The sequence below is a fragment of the Scomber japonicus genome, chromosome 5, assembly GCF_027409825.1.
Source record: "Scomber japonicus isolate fScoJap1 chromosome 5, fScoJap1.pri, whole genome shotgun sequence".
Taxonomy (NCBI): Eukaryota; Metazoa; Chordata; class Actinopteri; order Scombriformes; family Scombridae; genus Scomber; species Scomber japonicus.
The window spans coordinates 26,119,194-26,144,614 of NC_070582.1; the positions used below are offsets into that span (position 1 = coordinate 26,119,194).

Consider the following 25,421-nt stretch of genomic DNA (forward strand, 5'->3'; position numbering starts at 1 on the left):
CGTGTATAATAGCCTCTTAACAATAAAGGGACGTCATGCGGTTTCATTCATTGTTTTAAAGGAAACCTTCAATTTGGACTAACATGTAACACATGTTGGTCTGTTTCCATGCAACTTTATCTTAAAAGGAATTTTAGCAGGGTGGAGAAGCGCCATCAAGAGAATAAGGGACTGTGTGAAAATTATCAGAGGGGAGGGGTGATGAAAAAAAAGAGGAGACAAATGTCTGAAAGGAGGGGCAGGGTTTTTTATTTTTTTTATTTTAGGCCTTGAGCCATTTACTTTAAGATCAGTGCACATCATTAAATGTGCAATTACATATACGTTTAGTGTTTTAGTATATTTAACTTGAACTTTTTTACTTTGGGTCAGTGGAAACAGTTTGTGAACACAACACTGATATCACCATATAAAATTGTTGCTTATCTACACATCCAGCAGACATGAAACAACATTAGCATTCATTTAGAGACGTACTTGTGTCCATCTGATTAATGAAAGTCCAATATTCACTCTCCTTTCAGTTCTATTTTGGTCTCTACCAACTCCTTTAGGGAAATATCTGCCTCTTTGGCAGCTAAATGTTTCACTATGTTCACCTGCTAGTTGCTTATCTTATTTGCCCTGGATGGCGACAGCAGTGCTAGACAATAAAAACACTTAAGTTGCGAGCCATAAAATCAAAGTAATGAGCTGAAAGATGCTAAAACACTCCATAGAGCTGAGGTCATGTGATCTGTTGTTTTGAGAGGCTGCAAGAATGTGTCGCATTTATTTAAGTTAAAATGCCATCCTCCTCACCCAAATAATTTTTAAACAGTCCCTAAAATTCATCAAATATCATTCATACCATACACATTTTTCTTAGTCAGTTATTTCACAATTGTGTTTTTTGTTTAGACTGAATTTGTTTTTCAAAGAAAAGTGATGGGGCACCCACGCACACATTTCAAAACTGCTATGAGGAAATCTGAAGTACAGAATTAAAGGATGATGGTCCCACATTCCCTTCAGACAGAGTGTTTGTGCTGGCTCCAACCACAGGGCCATTTGGCACACTCCTCACTGTGTTTTGAAGAGGTCCGGGAAGCTTGGAGGCGTAAACAGGGCGGCGGGGTCAGAGGACTGGACGGGTCCGCAAATAAACAAACTTCCCTCAGTGGTAGTAGCCGACGCTGGTCAAACAGCTGCAGAAGATCAGAAAGGGTCAATGACACAGGGCTGTTTTTCTTTTAGTGAAGAAATTCAACACTTTTTGTTCGGCTTCAACAGACCCACAACATTTACCTACCTGGTGTTAAAAGAAGGATTATGTCTCGGGTTTAAATCAGCTGTTGAGATACCTGTAAAGTGCCTCCCAATGCAAGAACAATAGTCATGGACTCCATTAGCCTCTTGCTTCCTTTTGTTTTTCTGTCTTCTATAGTGGGTTGTAGGTTAATGACTTATGCATTATACATTGTTTCTTCCTGTTCCTGCATATTTTAATTGGTTTCCTCTAATGAGTCAAGGAGACTTTCAGACTCCCAAGAGGTTCTGCGGAACACCAGGCCCACTTACACCCTCCACCCCTGACCCCGTCTGCCACCATCTGGATTGTTGTCCTGATCCCCTCTGCTCACAATATTTCCCTTGTGCTGCCTTCATGTCTTGTTGGACAAAAAAAAAGAAAAAGAACAACATGGAAGATGGAATATTCAATTATTGTTAGTATTTGTGTGTTTGAATTTGTTCAGAGCAGAACAAGAAATAAAGAAGCAGGCTAGCTGTTTCCCCCTGCTTCCAATGTTTGTGCTAAGATAGGCTAAATGGCTGCTGGCTCTAGCTTCATATTTAGTGCACCCAAGAGTACTATCTCATGTATATTTTCACCCAACCCTCGACAAGATGGCAAAACATCAAACTGTGTCCAAAAAGATGAACTTTTCCTATCAAAATTAAAATAAACAAAATAAAACCAAAAAAAAGTGACTCAATAAAAAGTCACTAGGAAACACTATCATAACTCATGAATCTGCAGTGAGGAAACAGAAATAGGAATAAAAAAAATAAGAATAAGGGGTAATGAAAGATTAATGAAATAATATAAAGTGGGTAAAAGCATACATTTGAGGAGGGGTATTAAAAGGAAAAGAAAGTAAAATAACTAAAGGGGAAAAGTGATGAAGTAAAACCAGATATAAAAGGTGGGTTATGAAGAGGAAAACAATTAGGAAATAAAAATATCATAAACAAAACAAACAATGTCTTCATCTGTTTTTGTTTAGCTATCATGGAACTGGACCTGCTGACATGCAAACTCTCAAAAGCTGTTATAATTTCACCCATGCCTCTTTTCTTGAGCTGATGAAGACCATGTGATCCGGTTGGAAATTGGTATCAGAAAGCTGACTTAAGAAGAACTCTCTAATAAGATTTACAATCTTCTCCACGGGCCCCTGAATGCAGCATATCACCCTATACCCTCCCTATCCCTGCCCCTTTCTCCCCCCCCCCCCTCCCTCCTCATCCACCACCCACCCCCGGCATTATTCTCTTCCCTCTCCTCCCCTCCAGCCCCCTCCCTTTCCTGCCGGCCTCTCAGCAGAGGATGTGTCTGGGAGAGAGAGTGTGTGTGAGGGAAGAGAGGAAAGCCGTCAATAGAATGGATATGTGCTCTCTCTCCTCCACCCTTTCTGCTTCTTCTTCTTCTTCTTCTTCTCCTCCTCCTCCTCCTCCTCTCTGTCATCTCTGTCTTTCCTCACCCTCCTCTGCTGGCGTCGCACCCTGGGCAACCTCAGCGCCGGGCCTCGGGGTAAAGGAGACTCGTTGGGTGGAAGGGCGGCTGAAAACTGAACTTCAATGTCCGCAGGGGATCAGAAGAATGGTGGTGACAAACCAGAAGGTAATGGGACACAAACATGCATGCACTCAGACACACACATACACAGATACACACACACAGTTTGCCTGTTGACAACACTGCTGAATGACCAACACCCACTGCTTCAAAAGTCTTGCAACATTTAGAGGCAAAACAAAACTGTGCACAGGGCTGCAGTGTTGCTGAATGAAATCCAGTATTCCTCATTTAGGAGTCAGGTTTAGAGTGATGAATTGATTTGTGGACCTGGACTGGACTTTGGTAACATATTGAACATCTGCCAGTCAGTGTTATCCACTCTTTAGTGTGATGAAGGTTCCTGCCTGATCACAGTTTATAGAACAAAAAAACAGATTGAAACTGAAATTGTTTTGATAAATAAATACATTGACAGTTAGCTGCTAATCCTAAAAGAAAAATAATCAGTCTGTTTGAACATAGTTTAATGTCTCACTTCAAAAAGTTAATTTAGTTGCTTTTCTAGAGCTTTTGATCATATCGCATGATTCTCCTCAGCACTCAGTTGATCATGGAGCTGTAGTTCCATCTCTGTATTAGCATTTGTATGGACTTATTGCTCAGGACAAAGTAGAAAATATTACTCAAGACAATTCTACTATTGAGTAAACACTAATGGCTGATGAAGATCATGAGATAGGCTTGAAAGCTCCAGAGCAACTACTAAATAGACCTGTTGGTTAGATTTTGCAAGCTGCTGTTCAAATTCAAGAACACTGATTTGAAATACTTTCCCACCCTGATGAGAATAAATAAAAATGTTAGTATTAGTTTTTTTACACACAGTCCTGCAGATGAAAGGCCCTAACTCTCCACAATGTGCTGTTCTAATCAGAGAGTCTGCTGGTTTCTAGCAGGTCACCATTACAGCAGCGTTATAGATCGTTAACGAGCCAGTGAGTGCTGTATTGTGTTGTGCGCAGTTGTGTTTTTTTGCAGTGTTTGCTTACACGAGACACATCACTTTCCCCTGACAAAGAGCTCTATGGTTTGTTTTGCAGAATTGCTGATAATGACGTTTCAGCACTCAGATTTAGTCCTGGTAGGAGATAGCAGAGTGTCCCATGACCTCCCCTGAGACAGAGACGCTCCTGTTGTCTGAAATTGAGACATCCAAACATCTATGCACACGCTGACTATTCATATCAGGACTCTGACAAAACCTGGACTTTTAGTGATTTAGTGATACGTGCACAGTCAGTGAACCTAAAATCATTGAAAGGCTGCTCTATGTCGGCTCACCAGCCCAGCACATTACTCTCTGCTGAGTCATTCGCCAGTATATTATTCAATTAAGACCCATTAAGATGTGTAATTCAAATCAAAGCATTGTCATGTGACTCTGATGTCGGCACAGCTGACCCTCCGGCTGCCTGTTTAGCTGACTAACAGCTCACAGATGATATACTGCTTACCTGACTGGCCAGCTGACAATAGAGCCTCAGTTCTCTCTTCTATATAAGTATCATCTCCATTAGGACTGCATACTGTATCCCATTCCAGAAACATCAATACTGCTCCCATTTAGCACGCTGAAAATTGTCTCTTTTATGGGTGGTTGTGGTCGGTAGTAACTATGAAAGCATCCACAGTGAGCTGGGAGGACATTTAGGGACAATATTTTTGGAACTATAACAAAATCAGAGTGTGAAGTTCATGAGCTTACATATTTAAAAACGTATTAAAAAATATATGAAATAACGCATACATACAAACATTTCTCCAAGAATTTTTATTTCTTTTTTTGTTTGTTTTGTTTTTGGAAACAGAACTGTCATGGAAACAGAAATGATGCAACTAGCTTGAGTTTAACTAATTGTACTTAGAGATTTTAAAAACAAGTTAATTCTAAAAGGACACATTCAAATGTGACCTAACACAGTAATTTGGTTTAGCCAAGTGGGTTAGCTGCCCAGATCATTACACATCTCATCTCATGGTCAGTTTAGTCAGTAAGTGACACCCTAGACTATGGTCAGACCCAACAGATATATAACAAGGGCTGTGTGAAATACCAATGCTTTGTCCTTTAAAGTGTATTGTTTGTATGATGTTTATGATGTGTTTTTTACCATCCAATATAAAGCACTGTAGGACAGTGTACAGACTCACGGAAAATGCTAGAGTGTGATGTGTTTCAGTAAAGTAAAAGACCCAAAATGAATAGTCATGATGTCATGATGACCCAGCTGGACTCCAACCATTCCAAATCAAATGTAAAAACAAGTGGAGTGAACCGGCAAACCTGAATGTAAGGGAAAAAATTGTGGTCAGAATATAAAGACAAATAAATGACATTAACCTTTATGTTCATGAACATGGCATTCATGACCTTCATGAGGTCACATTATTAATGCCATGACACAACCTTCTAAAGTGAATAAACCATTGGTCGTGTAATGAATGTGAATGCAGATAGTTAGCTAGGCTAGCTAGCTTACCAATATCACAGTAATGTTTCACAAGTTATCATATTAGCCACCACCACCTGTGCCACCCACCCCCCTTCATCCCTTGTTTTTATCCTTTCTTCAAAGTAATATTAAAGTCTGTGCATAAGGAGAAAAAAGACACGTTTGTGACATGTTATTTGGTGTATGTAAATTAAATTGACAAAATATCAAGGTTAAAAGAGTATAAGTGTAATTATTCATCACAAATCTTATCATGCACAACAACAGCAGTGCTGAAATGATTTTTAAATCGGGGAACATCCAGCTTTGGATGATGTAATACTCATGTTTAGCGCTATTCAACACTATTTCATCAATAAGGCTAATGTTAATATTATACAACAGCATTTGCACCAGAATGTGTCTCAAAAATAAAATATGAGCTGCTACTTTTACTGAAAAGAAAGTTGGAAAAGGGGCTATTATGAGACCTACTAATCCTACATGTTAATCATAAAAAGGTGGAATATCAAGTTATAACCGAGCAGTCTTATGTCTTTAGAGGTGTATGTGGGTATTCTGCAGAAACCTGGTGCTGTTTTCAGCTGATTTAATGAAAGTAAACACAGTGAACGACCATGCTTAATGGCACTTGATGTAATAAACTGAAGGAGAAACTTTTCATATGGTATATAGCAGCTGTGGACAGCAGACACTAAGAATCGCCCACATTCATTTACTGATCAATACAGAAGCTTTTAACACATTAAAGGTTATTTTCTGTACCAGAGTGTCTTGCAAAATTAAAGCCATTGGTTATTTGTTTGGCACCTTTAGATAAAAGGTCTCTTCACAGTTATCTGTAACTTAAATAAGTTTAAAACTTCGGCCCTGCCTCATGTTCTTTGTGTCTTTCTGACAGGCACAGTGGCAGTGGCAGAGGTATGGCCAGAGGTGGAAAGGGCGGAGTGTTTGGCCCGTGGCGCTGCCTTGAAGTGGGCGTCAGGTGTTTTCTGTCGACCTGAACATCTGGAACGACTGAGCCAGTACAAGAAGAGAGAGAGCCAGAGGACGTCCTCCGTACACACCAGACTCAAGGTGGACAACACTCACACACACATCAAAACATGCTGACAGACAATATGATACAATGCCATCAGTAGTAGTTTATTAAATAGACTCATAATCCCATATATCTGACTATTATGTATCAATCATTTCCTTCCAGTCCATGGTGCAGTCATATCTGGAGGGGGTGGGCTGGGGTCTGGAGCAGCTCCGGGAGGCCAGGGTGGAGCTGAAGGACGTGTCACATGCTTTGAGGAAGGCTGGGCTGGAGTCTAATCGAAACGGAGAGGGGGTGAAATCTCTGGAGAGGCTGCGAGAAGTGTCAGTCAACCACTGTCAGCTCCTCGCCGCTGTCAGCAACCTGCCACGGCTTTACTCTGGTGAGATGCTGCCTTGTGGACACACAGGACACACAATGTTTAGCCACCTATTCATTTCAGGCCATTTGTTATAGAAGTGTGTTGCCAGCCATTCCATTCCTGATATTTTGTCCACCCTGTGTTAATATCTTCATATTGAACAATATCCAACACCTGGAAAAAAACAAAGCTTCTAACAAACCTCTAAATGTTGATATGTGTCCTTCAGAATGACTATAATAAGGAAATATTGCACCTTTTGTAATGCGAGGAAGTATGCTAACAGTCAATTTTGATTCTAAAACAGAGAAATATAGTTTAATAAGTCTACAATACAGTGAAATCACAATCTGTTCTTCCATTCTCTTTTTCCCACCTATCCAGGGACAATATTCTACTCTAATAAACCTCAAGCAGCTATTTTATGATACAATATAGAACTTTCTTTTTACTGGACACTAAAATAAGTTTTTCAATCTGTATCTGCCCCAAAAGCCCCCAAATAAAAATCATCTCTGTGTTCTCTCCTTCCATGGTCTTGGCAGTGCGGAGTATGGTGTTGGAGACCGAGCGTCTGGTGGAGTCCCGTCGGCTCCTGGAGGCACACGCCCGCCTCATGGATCTGGAGTGCTGGCAGGATGACATCCTCTGGCAGCTCCAAGGGTCTGCTGGGACAGCAGGAGGTGCGCTTAGCCCTGAAGACCAGGAACTGGTGACCAAATACTTCTCCGGTGTTGGGCAGCTGGTAGAGGCTCTGGGTAAGAAGAGCTTAGAGATACAATAAAACTGACCAAACCTGAATGATAATAGTAGTAATTCAGACATTTCATTAGACATACTAATGATATTCATTACTAAACAGCACTCATACAAAGTCTAACTCTATGGGTCATACATGTTGTGTAAAATGCACCGTTCTATACTTTGTATCAGAACCATTACATTACTTACATATGCTGTTTAAGGTAGTTTAGTCCCTCATTTCAGTACTGTATGTTTGATTTGTTTGTTGTAGAGCACTAAACTAGCATATACATGTGATAGTGGATGGCATCTGCATGGAAGTGTCCATAATGACACTGATGTTCATATACAAAGAAACGGTCTTGAACCTTTGATTTACTTTAAATCTCCCTAATATCAACACAATTTCTGAGGTTTAGGTAATGGTCCAGTGCTCAGTCAACTCAGATTTATCCTGATTTATGTCATCATTTTTCTCATTTTTGACTTTCTTTCATCTGGGACTTCTTGTTTCATGTATGACTGTTTGTATAAAGTCAGCATGAAACATTGATGCATTTGAAAAGTTTTACTTTTTTGATAAATATAACACATGTTCTGAAAGCAAACATTCACAGTTTTTAAAAACGTTTTTTTTTTTGGACATCTGAGATTTTCTGATTGGCACTGTGTCTTCAGGTAAGGAACTGTGGGCGGTGGTGAGCAGTGCTCTGGCTCTGGCCCGCCAAAACCCCACGCCCTTTGTGTCAGCAGTGAGGATCGTGGAGCGAGAGGAGGCCCTGGACCGAGCTCTGCTGGAGGAGAGAGGGGGGAGCAGCAGACCTCTTCCCCTTGGACGACCTCGCTGCTGGAGAGCATGTTTCTTCCAGGTCCTAATCAGCTGCTTCAAACTAGGGCTGGGCAATATTATCGATGAGACTAGATATTGTCTTAATTTATTTTACCCACTTAGTCATTATATCCATATTACTGTTGATTATTATCAAAATATAATTCTATAAATATTTTGTGACAGCACTAATGGTCATCCCTAAAATTTTGTTGCAATATGGATTTTGAGGTATTTGGTCAAAAATATTGTTGTAGTCTCTGTTTTTAGATTGTTGGATGTAAAATACACATATCATCTCTTTCAGGTACTAGATGAGGCGGTGTCTGCTCGGTTTCGCAGCGTGTCCTACCTGCACACGCGAGGTCCGGGCCTGGCGGGCCACCTCTCTGCTCTCCAGCACGGTATCATGGCTGATCTGGCCACCGTACGGCACCTGCTGGAGCACTGCGTCCCTCCACACTACCGTCTAACTGGAGCTTACCTGAGGGCCAGCCACCGCTGTTTACATGCCCACCTGGCACAGGTCAGTAATGTGAGAGGAATACACCCTGCTGAACCAGAACAGGGCCACATGTTTTGTAGCTATAATGTACAGAGGTATGCAGCTCAATTATCTTTTTATTTTCAAGTTTGTGATGAACTTTGTATACACATGTAAGTGATATTTGTGGCCTAGGTTAGCAGCTGGGACTTGGAGAGTGGTGAAATCTTCGCTGTGCTCAACTGGGTGCTTCACATCTACAACAGGTGAGATCAGGATCTGCACAGATTTTGTGTCTGTCGTAAACTATTTTAGTTGTAACTGTTTCTGTAATGTGAACACTTCTGTCATCTATAATTCCACTATGTATATTCTAGGTGACATAACAAATCTAAATAAATGTACATTTCCTAGTTTTCATTGGAGAAAAGGTTTTTACTTGATCCATATGTTGAACATGAATTTCAGGATGTCATTGGTTCAGTCGATAAGACTCCTGCTGTACATTTCAATCAAAATCTAGCTCATTAATGTTAGAACTCAATCTCTCCTCTCTCCCTACCTCTTCCTCTTAACTACCATCACAGCATTGGAGTGGAAATGATGAGAAAACATTCCACATAATGAATGTCATCTATCACACAGCTTCCATTAGTTGTGAACTTGGCATCTAATTTTGAGTTTCCAACATTATTCAGAGCTTCACTTATGGGAATAGTTATGCATAAAAAGAAAAACAAACCTGTTAATAGAAATTGTAACGCCTAGTCAAATTTCACAAAGTGTGAATGAATCAGACCGGGGCTGCAACTAACAATTATTTTTATCTTAAAAGTCAAAAGCTTAAAGATATTTGTTTACAATTACATCTGTAACAAAGAAAAGCATAAAATTCCTTTAGGAGCTGGAACCAGTGAATATTTGGCAATTTTGCTCAGAAAAATAAATGGAATGATTGATTGATTATCAAAAGAGTTGGTAATCATTGCAATAGGTTGTGAAAGTAAGAGAAAGTAACTGTCATATAGTGAAACTTTAGTGCTTCTTTTTGATGGTGCTGACTTCAGTCAACCTTTAAAAGCTGAGAGTGTGACAGTCTTGTTTTGGCAGCCCAGACATGATGGGTCCACCGGAGCTGGTCGCTGAGATGGAGAAAGAAGAGCTGGGACCTCTTATCTCCACTGAGGGACTGGAGCAGCTGCAAAACAAATACGTACAGAGTGTGCGGGTAAGAGTTAGTGTGTGGAACCTGAAATCTCCACTGTGTGTGCAAACCATGTAAAGAGTGCTGTGAAATGCAGAGGAGCATGATGCCAGCTGTGTTATCATACTGAGCATGTGTGTTCCTGTGTCGTTGCTGTTACAGAAGAGTGTGTCGGAGTGGATGCACAAAGCTCTGCAGGTGGAGCTGCAAGACTGGCAGAGAGACCAGGAGCCGGATACAGACCATGAAGGTTTCTACCAAACCAGTCTGCCCACTATCATTACACAGGTATACACTATACAATACACACACACATAGTCTTACCTCTTTCACTTTTGGGAACATTACATAAACTTACATTCATTTCCTGGAAACATAACCTAACCATAACCCGAAAAATCAGTGTGGAGGTGTGGAGAGAGTCCAAAGTGCCTCATATGATAATATTAAAAAAAACATATTGATGTATTTATGTTTTGATTATGTACAACAGCAAAAAGCTGCAACTCCTCGCTGTGGAGGAGTTAGTAGTGTGATAGAGACTAATTAAACTTATCAAAGATGAAACACATCACTATCTGTTAGACTCATGATTAATCAATCATCACATCATAATTGATCAAAGTGGAAAGTTGTACCACTGGGACTAAATTTAAAATGATGTACAGAATCAAACACAAGGCTGAAGTTAGACCATCTGCTGGGTATGTTTAACCCTTAGACTATATGGTTTCATACACCATTGCATTAATTTGAAGACATTTTAAATTCATAGAAAAATGAATATAACATTAATTAGTTAATTAATCCATTTTAAAAAATCAACATTGATTTTATTTCATATTAAAATTAAATTAAATAAGCATCAAAGAACATTTCAAAATGAATAAAAGAAAGGGAAGAAAAAAAACATTCCTTCTACACATCCTCCAGCTCTATCCACACACAATACACCACACCAGCTGAAAATCATTAAGGCTATATCGCCCTCCGCTTATCTGTGGTCACAATCTGTGGCCAAGATGAGCTATCTGTTCTATCTGGAAAGTGAGACATCTGTTTGAAAGCCACAAATCTCATCATCTGATAATATTATATTATCACTGGTGATTATCTTCACTTCACAATAAGAGTATTCCCTTATTGTAACTTCATATTCAGTTACATAAAAAACTTCTCTCTGCTTTTCCTTTTAAACCTACCTCAAAGCACTATAATCACGTTTCAGGTCCATATCACCTGCCTGATGGCCAAACTTGTCTGCACAGGTGGTGTGGATTTTATCAGTAGTGATGTATCATGTAATACTGTGTGTTGTTCATCTGGGGACTGTGGTAGATGCTGGAGGAGAACGCCCGGGTGGCTCTGATGATCGGAGAATCCCTGCGAGACCAGACCATACAGATGGGACTGTATGAGATGGAGAACCTCCTGAACAGGTGTGTGCATTTTATTCTCATTTTATTTAGGCTTCACTTCACTTTTTTGCCATTTTTGCTCACCTCCAGTCCTCCATTTTTACTTCTCAGGTTTCGAGAAGCTCTGGTGGAGTTCGGGAAGGAGCATCGCAAAAATCCAAGCAACAACAACAACAAGTTCTACCTCCACTATCTGCTGGCCTCCATCAGCAACTGCATCATCCTCAAGTAAGGTTACAGCAGCGGAGCAGATTGTCAATGATCTCAAAGCTTGACAACACAACAATTTAAGTTGTTCAGCAGATACTTCAACTACTTGAAAATATGAACATATTCATAGATGCTGGAGGACAAAAAAAAATTTCAACAAGTAAATTTATCTTTAAAAACTCAATCATAAATCAGTCATAAAGCAGAATCTTTAACTTTTGCATGTTTTTTGCAAAAGTTAACCCTTTATAAAATATATAAATTTAATTTAAAATGCATTGTATATTTTCATTTTTTAAATAATTTAAATTTCAATCCATCTTCCATAAGATGAACCTGAAGAACATGCATGTATTATTTTTCCCTCCATCAGAGACCAAAGTGAGAAGTATGTTTTTTTTACAGTTTCTTATCCTGTCTCGGACTAACAACTCCATTAGGTTGACGGCTTTTAGGATTTACTAATGCAATTATATCAAGCATGAAAAGTAAGTAGCCTCTAATTATGTGGCCTAAGAATGTTCAAATGAAAAGCTTTTATTCACTGGAAGTTGCCGTACAGGACGGGAAAAGAAACAGAAAAGCATTTTGTGCTAAGAATTCTCTTTACCATAGAACAGTAAATATGATGGATAAACTATAATGTGATTATGGTTACTGTAGCAAAAAGCAACACAAAAACATTATGAAGTTGCAATAAGAGAGCAGGGTTTGTTATTGTTGGGATTTTTCTAGTCCATCTAAACACAGGCTTAACTAGAGGCCGAAACATATGAAAAGGACGCCAGACCTTTGGATGACCACAAAAATGTATTCTGTGGTCATCCAAAGGTCTTTATTTTGAAAATGATAATACTCAAACACAAAGTAAGCAACCAAAGGGGACGTAGATCTCAGCCAAAAGAAACAAAACTATGAAAAGGGACAAATCTAATCTCTTTAATCTAAACTCAACCAAAACAAAAACCAGATAACTGGACTACTGGCAATCTGCATCTCAAACTAAAATAACAAACTAACATAACACAACTCCAACATTCAAAAATACTGCCCCCCCCCTCCTCCTCAAACTCTCCTCAGGTGATTAGATTGCTTTTCAAGACAGGTAGAGGGAGAGAGAGAGAGAGAGAGAGAGAGAGAGAGAGAGAGAGAGAGAGAGAGAGAGAGAGAGAGAGAGAGAGATACACCCCCACAAACCTACATGTAATAGGGACATACAGTCTGTACTTCTCTTAATCCCACTGGGGTCAAAGCTGATGTAGAGTTTACTACACCTCATGCCACTGAGAGAGCCTGGGTGTAACCTGCTGCTTCCATCTACTCAAAGGAAAAAACAGTTTGTTCCTTGACAAAATTCTATTTTTTTAATGTCATGCATGTTATTGAATAACAGTTAAGTGCTCCTCTAATGGCCTGCTCATGTTACTCCCATCATAACAGGAAACCCAATTATAAGAATAAACAAGATGAGAACAAAATGAAATTTGAATAAAAACCAAATACAGGCCATACTTTGAATCTCAATAATAAATAAAATCCACTTTGTGCATTTTGTGTGATGCAGGAAGTCCACAGAGAGCCTGCAGCAGCAGCAGTCGTCACGGTCGGCGGCCCAGTTCTCTCGGACTCCCCCCAACCCGTTGGCAGCTCTGGACCGGGCAGTGAGGCGTGCGTGTCGCCTGGTGATGGATCAGCTCCTGCTGGACCTCCAGCCTCTCCTCCCAGGCTTGCTTACCCGACTCTGGCTGGTCCAGGGAGACCCCACACCCAAACTCTGCCGCGTCCTGGAATGTCACCTGGAGCTGTACGGCCGCGTTCGACCCCCCTGCCGGCAGGTCAAAGCTCTGCTCTGCTTCCATCTCCATTTGACAGTTTTAGTTGTGATATGAGAAAAGGAGTAGGAAGGAATACTCATACATTCCTACCCCTTTTTCACTACTCCTCTGTTAACTCATCTATATTTTATAAACAACTATTCCAAATTTATTTACAACCAAAATATTCACCCAGTGTCCAAAAAAGAATAAAACCAACCCATCAACCCAGCCCCTTCTCATCCATATACCTCAAAAAATAGTTTTTTTTTTTTTAAATCTATATTTTTGGATCATTAGCTGATAAAACTCAAGAGGAAGTGCAGTTTTTATGATTAGAATTTACTAAAAAGAATTTACCAAAAATTTGCAACACAACTAATTGATACTTTTTAGTTTAATCTTGTCCACAAACATGCTTTTACAGCACAGCATCAGGGGGTTGTTATATGTGAATGTTTCTCCTACTACCTATTTATCAGAGGATTATGTCAATCATACCTGTTTTTGAAGGTTAATACCATTGCTATTTGGTTTTAGCAGTAGTAATTAGCATTCAGTGTTTTTATATCTGCCAGTTTTGCGAGAAAATACAAAAATATTTTTTGTCTGGCATAAAATTAAAACCAGAGTACACTTAATTTCGGCAGAAATATCATTCATTCTCGATCCAGGTTGATTGCACAGTACTGAAGAAGCAAACAATAAGTATAGTCAATATCTATCCTACAGCGCCTGCAGGAGGAGGCTCAGTGGCTGATGGTGGTGGAGTACGTCCGGGCTATGATGCAGAAGAGGCTGGTGTGCCGCAGCGGTGAGGAGAGGAGGCTGCTCGCTCAGCAGATGGTTCAGGACGACCAGCAGTTCAGAGAAATCTTCCATGGCCTGGTGAGGACTGTTCAATTAAAAAAACCTGTCACCTTCATGATTGACTTGAGATTTTTGGCCCTATTTTAATCCTGGAAACGTGACAATGTAAAGTGCAAAAGGGCTGATTGAACATAAATCGGAAGATCAACAAACAAACTCTCAGCCAACAGCAGCTGAACATATGGGGAGGGGTACAATGTGAACACCACACCACAGATCTGCAGTTAGAGGAAGCTGGTTTGAGATTTGGGATGGCAAGAATAAAACACAAAATGCCACTTTTGACAAAAAAAAGCTTGAGCCTAAACAGACGCTTGTGGTGTGGCGTTTATTGATTCAGCTTTAATACCAACCTATCAAAGTACTGCTTCTGCTGATTGGTACTCTGCCATGAAAAAAAGGCCCTTCGCAATGTGATGATGTAGAACTAATCAATACTACACTGGTTGCCTGTGTGAGGCACTGAAACTAATTGAGTGCATGGCAAAAGTACAACTTCTAATTTCACACCAGTAGCTACAGGTTACTTTGACTTTTGCTTTTGTAGTAGTAGCAATGAAATACTGGGTTTAACTCTGCTTTCAAAAATCTAATATCATCAAAGGAGGGTGAGGGGTCAGTACCTGAAGTGAACCCTTTGGCCTTACTTCCTGTCCTGGCTGACTTCATCCAACTCAAAGACCCTGCCATGCTCCCTCTAGAAGTGTCAGGATTAGCAGCCAAATACCCCGACATCAGGTAAGCAACACCTTTTCAGCTTTTTGTGCATTATAATTGTGATAAAAAAGTGATATATAAATATTTTTGTTGATTAAAAAAAAAGACCTGTCCAGGGATTTATACCTTTACATTGTTTCCTCAGTGACGAGCACGTTTCTGTGCTGCTGGACATCCGTGGTGATGTCTCCAGGGACACCAGAGGGACAGTACTGGACCTGCTGGAGCAGAGCGCCCCCCCTCTGCCAGCAGGATACCGGCCTATCTTCACAGATATCCTGGTGCCACCCTCCACCATGGCCTTCTGTCTGCCTACTGCCAAGTGCGCATGATCACAGAGACTGAGTATGTGGCCCTTAGAGTCAAATCAGAGTTGGTTCTCTAACAGATCACCATCCAGATCCTGTTAGCTCACCATTACATTGAAAACACGCAGGACTAAGCTTGGTCTAGATCTAGCTGTTCCTGCTGAGGTTCAAATTAAGATGATGGGTGGTCATGCTTTTTTATCCAGAGAAAATCAACACAGTATCGTGTTTTTTCTCAGAAGCTTAAGGTTAGAGTTAGAGAGTTAGAGGATTAGGGTTAGGGTTACAGTCACAGTTCAGCAGAGGTCTGAGCTGGTGACTCGCTGGTCTGACATCAGCTGATATTCAGCTGGAAAGTAAAATTTTGAATCTATGAGCTGCTGTGGCGCCTTAGGTCATCAGAGTTGGTTTAATGCCCCGTAATATTGAAGGTAAAACATCTTATGAGTTTGTCACATGCTGTCATGTGTCTCAGCAATTTCTGCTACAGATTTAACTTTGACATTTAAACTTGAACAGTTTGAACACTGTTTCATTATTACTCTAAAACTCAAGTAACATGACTTTTAGTAACTGTACTCAATGTTCTCTGTGCGACAACTTGGCCAGTGCATTTTACTATCAAATGTATGTTGCAGCTTTAAAATGTCAACTTTCTTTTCACTGTCAACAGTTTTCACTGAAAGTGCTCTGAACAATCTTCTCTCAACTCTTCCTATATGGGTGGGATCAGATATCTCTTAAAACTTAAGCACACAAAATCAAACTATCTGCATGGTTACATATTATACCCATGATCACATAACACTGTAGTACCTAGGCCTGTCACAATAATTACATTATCGACCTTATCGTACAGTAATGTAATGATCAAGATCATCATGTGTTTATATGGACTTATCGTATGATACATGGACATGACCTTGATCATTTTATTGACCTCAATATTGCCACACTTCACATTAGCAGCTAAGTGGCTATTCATGTCACATTGGCTAAACAAGTAGTGTCCTCCATTCCTCACTGTGTACGTCCTGAGTGGAGACTGTAGAAGCAAGCAGCGCAGCTTATATGGAATTAAAGGTGAGTAACTGTCCCAGCCCATAATAACAGTCTGTGTTTTTACAGAAGTGTAGCACCCACTCTCCAGTCTCACCCCCCACCCACTTTACTTTACTATGCTATTAAATGATCATTATATCAGCGGTATAAAATGATCTTTAAATGATGATAATATTGTTTATCGTGATTATTGTGATTATTTCTGAGACAATATATTGTCCATCAAAACAAGTTATTGTGACAGGCCTAGTATCACTCATTCCATTTGAACAGGACCTTGTGACATTTCTCTGAACCCACAACCAACACTTAAAAAAACAATGATTGAGACAACCACAGCAGAGCACATTTCTGCATTTGTGACATATACCTGACACCTGAGTGTATTCAACATGCAAAAAGCGTCTGATACTGAAGAACTGAAGTGGCTCATTAATGTGTATATGATGCAAGGCTTCTGTTACTCTCAGCCTGAGGAGTCTTTGTGTATATATTCAGATAGAATAACCTAGTTTAATGTATTTTCAATTAAAAAGTGAAATCTAAAAGGTTGCAGTCCATGAAGCATGTGGATGGTTATTTTGCAGCACGTAACAACAGAAGTAGATAGATCACTGACACTGTATGGTATATGATTTTGAGAATATAAAGAGTTTTATTAAAGCGTCATCACATCACAGTCTGGACTTCAGACTGAACATGGTTTTTAGGTGAGGGCTTCTGGACTGTGAGCTGTCCCACCTGAGGAACTGAGGCTGCTAATTAATTACCTAGTCTTTATGTATTTTCTATTTGGTCCAATTTTATCTTGTATTTTTGTTCATATTGATTATTTTTTATCTATTTTTTATTGTATTTATTGTATTTATGTATTAGTTTTCTACAATTTCCTTTTGAATAGTGTTTGCTGTTGTTATTTCAAAGGATATTTCCCTTGTTCTGGTTCAATGCCAACTTGTAAACAAATTGTAAACTCTGCTACATAAATGCTTAAATAAAGGCTTTATAAAATAAACTTTAAAGATCCCTTCCACTCAAAAATCTGTTTTTCTGTGTGATCTTTCAGTTGAATGTTTGGGCTTCACTTTTCAGAATGATGTATGTGCAGAGTTTGACACCAGAAAGGCTGTTTTCACACATTTCTCCGCTTTTTGAAAATCTAATTTTAAAGGACCAGTGTGTAGGATTTATCTAATGGTGAGGGTGAAGACTGCAACCAATGACCACACCTCCTCTCCTCTTCCGAGTGTATATTTTCATGGGATTACAGGCAAAAAAAATTAATTCTAGCCAATTTCATGTTTATATCAGTACAACCTCTTATCATCTTGGTAATCTGAAATAAGCAGTCACAGGAGCAAATCGGTTTAAGAACATGTCAGGCTTTACATGATATTTTGTCCATTGAGTAAACCATCATTAACTTGTCTTTTCATTGATATAGAGTTTGATTATACGCTCATTAAAACTTAAATACTTATGAATACTTTACCCCATTTCTGCCAAGTTTAATTTTGCTAGGTGCCAGGTTCTACACACGGGTCCTTTAAGTGGTGGACCCAGGACTATTATTTGTGACATCACCTGGTCCAATATTCAACTTCCACACATGTGATGTGGAAGTGTGAAGCTTCCAGTGCACAAACCATTTTTACCGTGAAGTCAGAGACATGTGTTCAGCAGTCACACATTTGTAATTAAATGAATGAGCATTTTCATAAATTCTGTTTTTTTTTTTTTTTTAATGAGGAAGAAGGAGTACAGGGTGTCTTAAGGATCATGAATGTAATTATGCTTTTATTGTGGAAAAAACATCAGGCACACATGACATCATTGCTCCAAGCATAGTATTTGTGTTTTATGTCTGGAGGAAATATTTAATCTTCTTTTTATCATTTGTTATTATTAATTGGTGATTGTACTTTTAACATGTTAAGATTAACAGTCACATATATATATATATAAAACATTATAGTATAAAATATATATATATATAAAACATTATATATATATGTATATTATACTGTTGGCTCTTTCATAAAGCTAAACAATTTTTTTTAAAGGCCTGTCACGTGACCTAAAGAGTCCGTGACGTCACTGGAAACATGGCCGTTCCCGGTGAAGCCATGCTGCCACTGTAATCCATTAGTTTTGAAGATTTGTGCATAATAATCCGGATTAAAAGCAGTTTTGACCGAGCCGTTCACTCAGCGGACTGTTGACACATTTGAGGCCGAACATGAAGACTTTCTGCGGACGAGCCAACCCGACCACCGGAGCTGTGGACTGGGTGGAGGAAGGCGAGGAGTATGACTACCACCAGGAGATAGCCCGGTAACGGAGCAGCTAACACACAGCACTGTTGTTTTGATGCCGGTGAAGAGTCCTCGACCACGGCACATGGAATGAGGGGATGGTGCCTCTGAAATTATGACATCCAATTGAGCTGGTGCAGTTTAATATGCAGTGTTTTTAGTGCTGTCAGAGAAACAACATAAAACTTATTTTGACTCTTTTTCACAGTTTGACATTCGGGCTCTTATAGTTGTCTCCCTTCATTTAAGTTTACTAGTGTATTTACATTATTTAGCACTGTCACCAGTAGCTTAATTACTGTGATGCAGTCAGGTGTTTGTCTGTCTCTGATATGCAGCTGCTGTTATAAATGAAAAATGAGATAAAAGTATCAATTCTACAATATACAAATACTTGATTATAAATAAAAGTCCTTAAGTGTCCCCATTTATCAAGTGCTTATTTATTATTATATTATTGGAATATTAATACAGCTTTATTGACATGCACTAAATGTAAGCAGTATTTTAAAGTAGAGCTCATGTTAACAGTTCAAACTGTTGGGTAGTCTTATAATAACAATGTAAGTTTATAGTTATTTTATTTAGTATAAAATATTGATCCGAAAAGTAGCCAGAAACTACAGCTGTGGAATATAAATGGAATGTGGTATATAAGTGGGGTATAAGTACAAAGTAGCATAAAATGAAAATATGTATTTTTTAAATTAATTGAAGTGTGTAAGGGTCTGGGCACAATACATACAACCCTTCCAACATAGTTATCATTCCTCCTAGTAATAATTAAGTAATATGAATGAAATCTGCCTAAATTGCCTGTCCACAAAGTTTTGTAAAATCACATTCAGTTGTCATCAGATATTATTATTATTATTATTATTATTACATTAACCCACCTAAGTATATACACAGACTTTATACATACCCCTAATCCCTCAGATACAGACATATAGTGACACACACACATACACACACACACTTGACAAAGTTAAGAAAAGACAAAAAAATGATAATAATAAAATGGTAGAACTAAAGTAAATTATACTGTGTTTTTCTCTTTCAGGTCCTGTTACGCAGACATGCTGCATGATCATGACAGGGTGAGTGACATCAGCCTTATATGAACCAATGAAACTGGGTTGTCAATAGGTATGAATATATTATTATTTTGGTTTGAGGTGTGGAACCAAAAAAAAAAAAAAAGTATTCACTTTTCATAAGAAGGAATGAATATGTGAATGTTGATCCATCCATATTTGCTTTACTTCTTGAGGAAAGTGATTGATGCTCTCTCTATCTACAGAATGAGAAGTACTACCAGGGCATCCGGGCCGCTGTGGCCAGAGTGAAGGCTCGTGGTGAGAAGGCCATCATCCTGGACATCGGGACAGGGACGGGCCTGTTGTCCATGATGGCCGTCACTGCTGGAGCCGACTACTGCTACGCTGTGGAGGTACACATGCTCCTCCTCTATGTGCAGGACAGACACTGTGATGCTGATTTCTCTTGTGCATATTTTCACTGCCCAGTATCTTACAAAACTAACTGATCCTGCAGACGACAAAAAATCACTGTGGAAGATTTTGCATGTGTGAACACAGTCTATACCTAGCTTCTTTTTTTTTTGTCCAGCCAACAATCTGAAATCCAAACATTTCCAGTTTTCTATCATTAAAAATCGAGCAAAAAAAGCTGTAAGAAGATAATTTTTGATATTATTGACTGATAAATAAATCAACTTCTCATTTCAGTGCAGATGTTATTGTTCTGTTTTGTGGAGTTTTGCATCTTGTTATTAACTGTGTCCTTCGTGTCTGCAGGTTTTCAAGCCCATGGCCACCGCCGCCCAGAGCATCGTGGAGAAGAACGGCTTCTCTGACAAGATCAAAATTATTAACAAACACTCCACTGATGTCACTGTGGGACCAGGTTAGAGAGCTACGTATGAATGTTGTTGTTGTTGATGTCATTTTCTCCAGCAGCAGCATCATTATGTCTGTGTTGACTGATTGAGATGTGTGATTTCTTCCAGATGGAGATATGCAAATGAAGGCCAACATCCTGATCACAGAACTGTTTGATACAGAGCTGATAGGTGAAGGAGCCCTGCCCAGCTATGAGCATGCTCACCACAATCTGGTCCAGGTGTGTGTGTGTGTGTGTGTGTGTGTGTGTGTGTGTGTGTGTGTGTGTGTGTGTGTGTGTGTGTGTGTGTGTGTGTGTGTGTGTGTGTGTGTGTGTGTGTGTGTGTATTTATGAATGAAACTCACACTCACCAGTCTTGAGCTTTTCTGAAGTATCACAACCGATGTGTCCTCTGCTGTGTCTCCACCCAACGCAGGAGGGCTGTGAGGCGGTCCCTCACCGGGCCACCGTCTACGCCCAGCTGGTGGAGTCGGAGCTGCTGTGGAGCTGGGCTCAGCTGCAGGAGGTGGAGGTGGAGGGGACCCGGCTGGTGCCTCCACCCGCCGTGGGTCACTGCAGCGGAGCTCATGCAGTGTGTGACATCCAGCTGAGCCAGGTCTCTCCTCACAGTTTCAACCCCCTCGGTCCTGTCTGCACCATGTTCAGGTATGACAGTCGCTGGCTGTTGTTTTAAGACACCCTTGAAAAACTACAAACCTTCCCTTTTAATATTTTATATCTGTCCCCATTAGTTTTTTTTACATCTTCCCTCTCCTGCATTCTCTTCCTCAGTGTGGACTTCAGTAAACCAGTAAGCAGCGCCCCCCAGTCCCACTCATCCCAGTTCGCGGCTCATCATGGGGGTCGGGCCCAGGTGGTGCTGTCCTGGTGGGACATCGACATGGATCCCAGTGGAACCATCGTGTGTTCCATGGCTCCCAGCTGGTCGTACCCACAGCAAAAGACGGCACCGGTGAGTACAATAACACAACATCATGATGGTTATTCAGGCCACCCCCCCCACACACACACACACATACACACACATACACACACACACCACCTCTGTTGATCACTGTGGTATGTTTTTCAGTGGCGGGACCACTGGATGCAGAGTGTGTACTTCCTGCCGGCAGAGAGTAAGGTGACAGAAGGGGAGGAGCTCAGCATGACTGTCTGCCATGATGACTACAGTCTGTGGTACAGTCTGCAAACTCACAGGTATAGCATGATTATAACATGATGGCAGACAACTAATTCATCTATCATTCTCTACAGTTATCAAATAGGCTTTCTCTTTGCCACTGTTAGGAAGTGCTTGCTTAGTGTTGGGTCTTAATGTCTCTTTAAATTTAAATTAAAGATTATGGTCAAAGTTCACAATTTTTCAAGTCTGTCTTAAAACAGATGACATGATGATGATGATGATGATGATGATGATGATGATGATGATGATGATGACAGATGGGAAAGCATGTGTGCCACAGCTCACCTGGATAATCAATGGATAATCTTTTTAATTTAATATAACAAGATACAAGATTTGAAACCTTCACATAACAAAGTGCAGTTGTTTTAAGTGATGAGGGTTTAACTACTATTGGATGGATAGGATCATTCGTTGGCGTTTAATTTAGCATTATATGTTATATTAATTTATTTTATATAGGCCTACAATTTTTGGGAACAGGATTACGTGATTTGTTCTTTGTAATTTGTTCCTGTCCTCAGTCTACACTTGTCCTGTCGTATCACCTTATCAATCAACTGTGGAGCACTTTGAACTATTATACTGTATGAAAAGTGCCATATAAATAAGTTTGATCGATTTAAATAAAGGTTAATACAGCTCAGACTGTGTGCATGTCCATGTTCTCAGCCAGCAGAACTCACACAGCGAGGCTCCTCCCTCTCGACCGTGCTGCACCTGCCAGGCCCACCTGGTTTGGACCAGGCCACGATTCGGTGAACTCAACGACAAGCTTCGCACAGAAAGTTACGTCAGCGCACTGCGAAGTGTGAGTGATACAACCAGAAACAAAACTGCTTGTAAGTGTAATGATAGATGTCACAGGTGTTTGATTAGCTGCTGTGTTGACTCCAGGTTCTGAGAGAGGACAGCGTGTGTCTTGGCGTCAGTGATGGAAGTCTTCTTCCTGTGTTTGCTCACACGCTCGGAGCCAAGAAGGTACCCCATTCTGACCATGATTATACATACTGCATCACTACAAACCAAAGACTATACTCAGACTTTGTCATTGACATGTCATGTTCTTCTCTCTGCATCGACTCAGGTCTTCAGTTTGGAAAACTCAAGAATGTCCAAACAAGTGATCGAGCAGGTAAATGAGAATTATTCAGTCTCTCAGAACTGACACGTATCTTAGGTCTCTAAATACAAAGCCACCAACTCTAGAGACAGGTAAGGAGATGCTAACGCTACACATTTTTCTCTATAGGTGTTGGAAGCCAACTCGATGAAAGGAGGCGTTGAGCTGTTGGAAATCAGAGCCGAACAGCTGAGCAGTAATGATCTGGGAGGAGAACTGGTAGGTTTGCAATAAGATATCAGCTGTTATTTCTAATACTGCCACTAGGGGGCACCACAGTTGACAATTTTACACTTGTGCCATTTACACCTGCACGGTAAGTTGAAAAGTACCCTAGCCCCACCTCTTCCTCATAATGTGGGCAATGTGTGAACGTTTTTACTGGTGTGTTCCATTTGAACTCGAAAGATGGAATTTCTGAGTAATTTAAACTGGAACGCCCCCAAAGTCTGACTTGGAAGAGGTTGGAAGAACCTCACCAACCTGTTTTAATTTAACCAATCCCAGCCTGATGTATTTTGTGTAATTGGGTCTAATAAAGCGCCAGGGATAAGTGTAGAACTTCTCTCCTGCAGATCTCAGTCCTGATGGGTGAACCGTACTTCAGCACCAGCCTGTTGCCATGGCACTCCCTGTATTTTTGGTACTGTCGCACCGCCCTGGCAGGCCTTCTGCGACCCGACGTCACCATCCTGCCCTGCTCCGCCACCCTTCACATGGTGGCCGTGGAGTTCCAGGTGAGACGGACTGCCACAAACAAAGCAATAATAATTGAATCACTGTTGCCTTCGTCTTGAGATTGAATAAGAATAAGATGGTTCTAATTTTACTGTAGACATGCCCCCAAAGAGTTTTAAAATTAAAATTGAGTTCCTTCTGATTCTGTGTTTGTTAGGATCTGTGGAGGATAAGAGCACCGTGTGGAACATGTGAGGGATTTGACGTTACCCCCATGGATGAAATGGTCCAGGTAAAATTTCACTTTCCTTAAAGGTTTTTTCAGTCTATCTCTTTATGTCTTTAATGTTTATTTCTAAAAACCTATCATGTGAAAAAAAAAAATCCTCTATTTCTGTCGCTTCAGCAATCTCTGGATTTCCACGAGTCCCGTGAGGCCGAGCCCCACCCTCTGTGGGAATACCCGTGTCGCGCCCTGACCCAGTCTAAAGCCGTCATGACCTTTGACTTCACACAATGTGTCCCTCAACAGCCAATCATCAGTCAGGGCTCACTACCTCTGATAAGGTACAGTCTCTTTCATTCAATGTTAAATCCTGACAGCACAGGCTTGTTCTGGCTGCTTAAGTTTGACAAAATATGCAACTTTTTTGGTTGTAAAACAAACTGTTATTTTTCACTCACTGTCAGCGCTCAGTTGCTCATCCTCTTGTCTGTTTCAGGAGTGGTCGTTGCCACGGTGTCGCCTTGTGGATGGAATACAACCTAACCAATGACATCACCGTCAGCGCAGGCCTAATTGGACCGTTCAGCAAGCAGGTAACACAGCCTTCATCTAGAGCTTTGTTTCATGAACAGACTGAAGCATCTTTGCTCCCTTTGAACTATTTATTCTCACCATCATACTCTGTCTTAAAGTAACATAATGTATACAGTGTAGGTAATACATATGATCTGTTATTGTATTTCAAATGTGAATATGTTTGCTCTGTCCTAGCTTTACACCTGCTGTCACTTTAATTTATGTTTGATTACTGAGCAAGTTGGAGATTCAGGACCTTTAACAGTAGTTAAGAGGTAGTCTTTAATCACTTAAACCACTGCTAGAAATAACATTTATATAAGTTCTGTTCTGGTTAAGTGAATTAAGAGGCTACACAGAATCATTTAGCAGCTTCAAATAATCTTCAGCTTCTACCGTCGCTCCGATCATCTGCTGTATGAAGTTTTGCCGCTGTAGGATTCTCCCATCAGATGTAATAGTTTGTCCCGTTGCCTCCTCCCCGCAGGGTGACTGTGAGTGGAGCCGACACAGGAAGCAGGGAGTCTATTTCTTCAGGTCAGCGTGGGACAGCTCAGGTGACAGCAGAGCCAGCGTGTCTTACAACTTCACCTTCGAACCCAGTTTAGGAGACATCAAGATGGACTTCAGCGTGGACTCTGAATGATGTGGAGCTAAGGAAGGACTCTCTCTGTGCTTTTTCCACTGTCAACATCATGAGTGAATATTCAACATGTGTGGTTCAGCCAGTAGTTATTGTTTTGACAGTTGCCTTTATGAAATCACTTGATATCTGAACAGTTGTAACAGGACCGTTGTCATTCCTTAACTGTGCAGAGTTCAGTGTTTACTGCTGTTTTTATGTTGCAGAAGTCACACATCACACAGGTGTTCAGTTCTTTTAAAAAATTAAAAACATGCTGAGGAATATGAAATCTGTCTACCAAAGAATTTTACCAATAACAAATAATTATATTCAGTGATGATAATTCATGTTAAGGGCATCTCATAAACCAATATTTAAGTTTAAGATTAATCATATGCATTACAT

The 25,421-nt window shown here is 40.2% G+C and overlaps 2 protein-coding genes across 3 annotated transcripts; both read left to right on the forward strand.

Moving 5' to 3' along the window:
* Positions 1-2,577: 2,577 nt before the first annotated feature.
* Positions 2,578-15,805, forward strand: exoc3l1 (exocyst complex component 3-like 1). Of its 2 annotated transcripts, none has more exons than XM_053319038.1 (15): positions 2,578-2,884; positions 6,197-6,372; positions 6,503-6,722; positions 7,247-7,459; positions 8,124-8,314; positions 8,582-8,800; positions 8,954-9,024; positions 9,869-9,986; positions 10,125-10,250; positions 11,301-11,401; positions 11,492-11,608; positions 13,155-13,425; positions 14,137-14,292; positions 14,879-15,012; positions 15,137-15,805. In XM_053319038.1, exons 1-15 carry the CDS (start codon positions 2,842-2,844, stop codon positions 15,321-15,323), a joined length of 2,343 nt encoding a protein of 780 aa, XP_053175013.1. In that variant the 5' UTR covers positions 2,578-2,841; the 3' UTR covers positions 15,324-15,805. The 2 variants fall into 2 exon arrangements, with proteins under 2 accessions (XP_053175013.1, XP_053175014.1); XM_053319039.1 differs by having other exon boundaries at positions 6,203-6,372.
* A 2,669-nt stretch (positions 15,806-18,474) lies between these two features.
* Positions 18,475-25,401, forward strand: prmt7 (protein arginine methyltransferase 7). The gene is made up of 17 exons (XM_053319336.1): positions 18,475-18,695; positions 19,740-19,776; positions 19,980-20,129; positions 20,497-20,605; positions 20,709-20,821; positions 21,018-21,247; positions 21,374-21,554; positions 21,675-21,802; positions 22,461-22,599; positions 22,686-22,769; positions 22,876-22,923; positions 23,041-23,130; positions 23,487-23,648; positions 23,807-23,881; positions 23,996-24,156; positions 24,312-24,408; positions 24,879-25,401. The coding sequence occupies exons 1-17, from the start codon at positions 18,601-18,603 to the stop codon at positions 25,035-25,037; spliced, it is 2,058 nt and encodes a 685-aa protein (XP_053175311.1). The 5' UTR covers positions 18,475-18,600; the 3' UTR covers positions 25,038-25,401.
* The last annotated feature ends 20 nt before the right edge of the window (positions 25,402-25,421 follow it).

Coding starts and splice junctions, on each gene's coding strand:
- prmt7 (XM_053319336.1), top strand. CDS start 18,601: ATGAAGACTTTCTGCGGACGAGCCAACCCGACCACCGGAGCTGTGGAC. Junction 20,606..20,708: donor TGATGTCACTGTGGGACCAG/GTTAGAGAGCTA, acceptor GATTTCTTCCAG/ATGGAGATATGCAAATGAAG. Junction 21,803..22,460: donor TACAGTCTGCAAACTCACAG/GTATAGCATGAT, acceptor CCATGTTCTCAG/CCAGCAGAACTCACACAGCG.
- exoc3l1 (XM_053319038.1), top strand. CDS start 2,842: ATGTCCGCAGGGGATCAGAAGAATGGTGGTGACAAACCAGAAG. Junction 10,251..11,300: donor TGCCCACTATCATTACACAG/GTATACACTATA, acceptor GGACTGTGGTAG/ATGCTGGAGGAGAACGCCCG. Junction 11,402..11,491: donor ATGGAGAACCTCCTGAACAG/GTGTGTGCATTT, acceptor TTTACTTCTCAG/GTTTCGAGAAGCTCTGGTGG.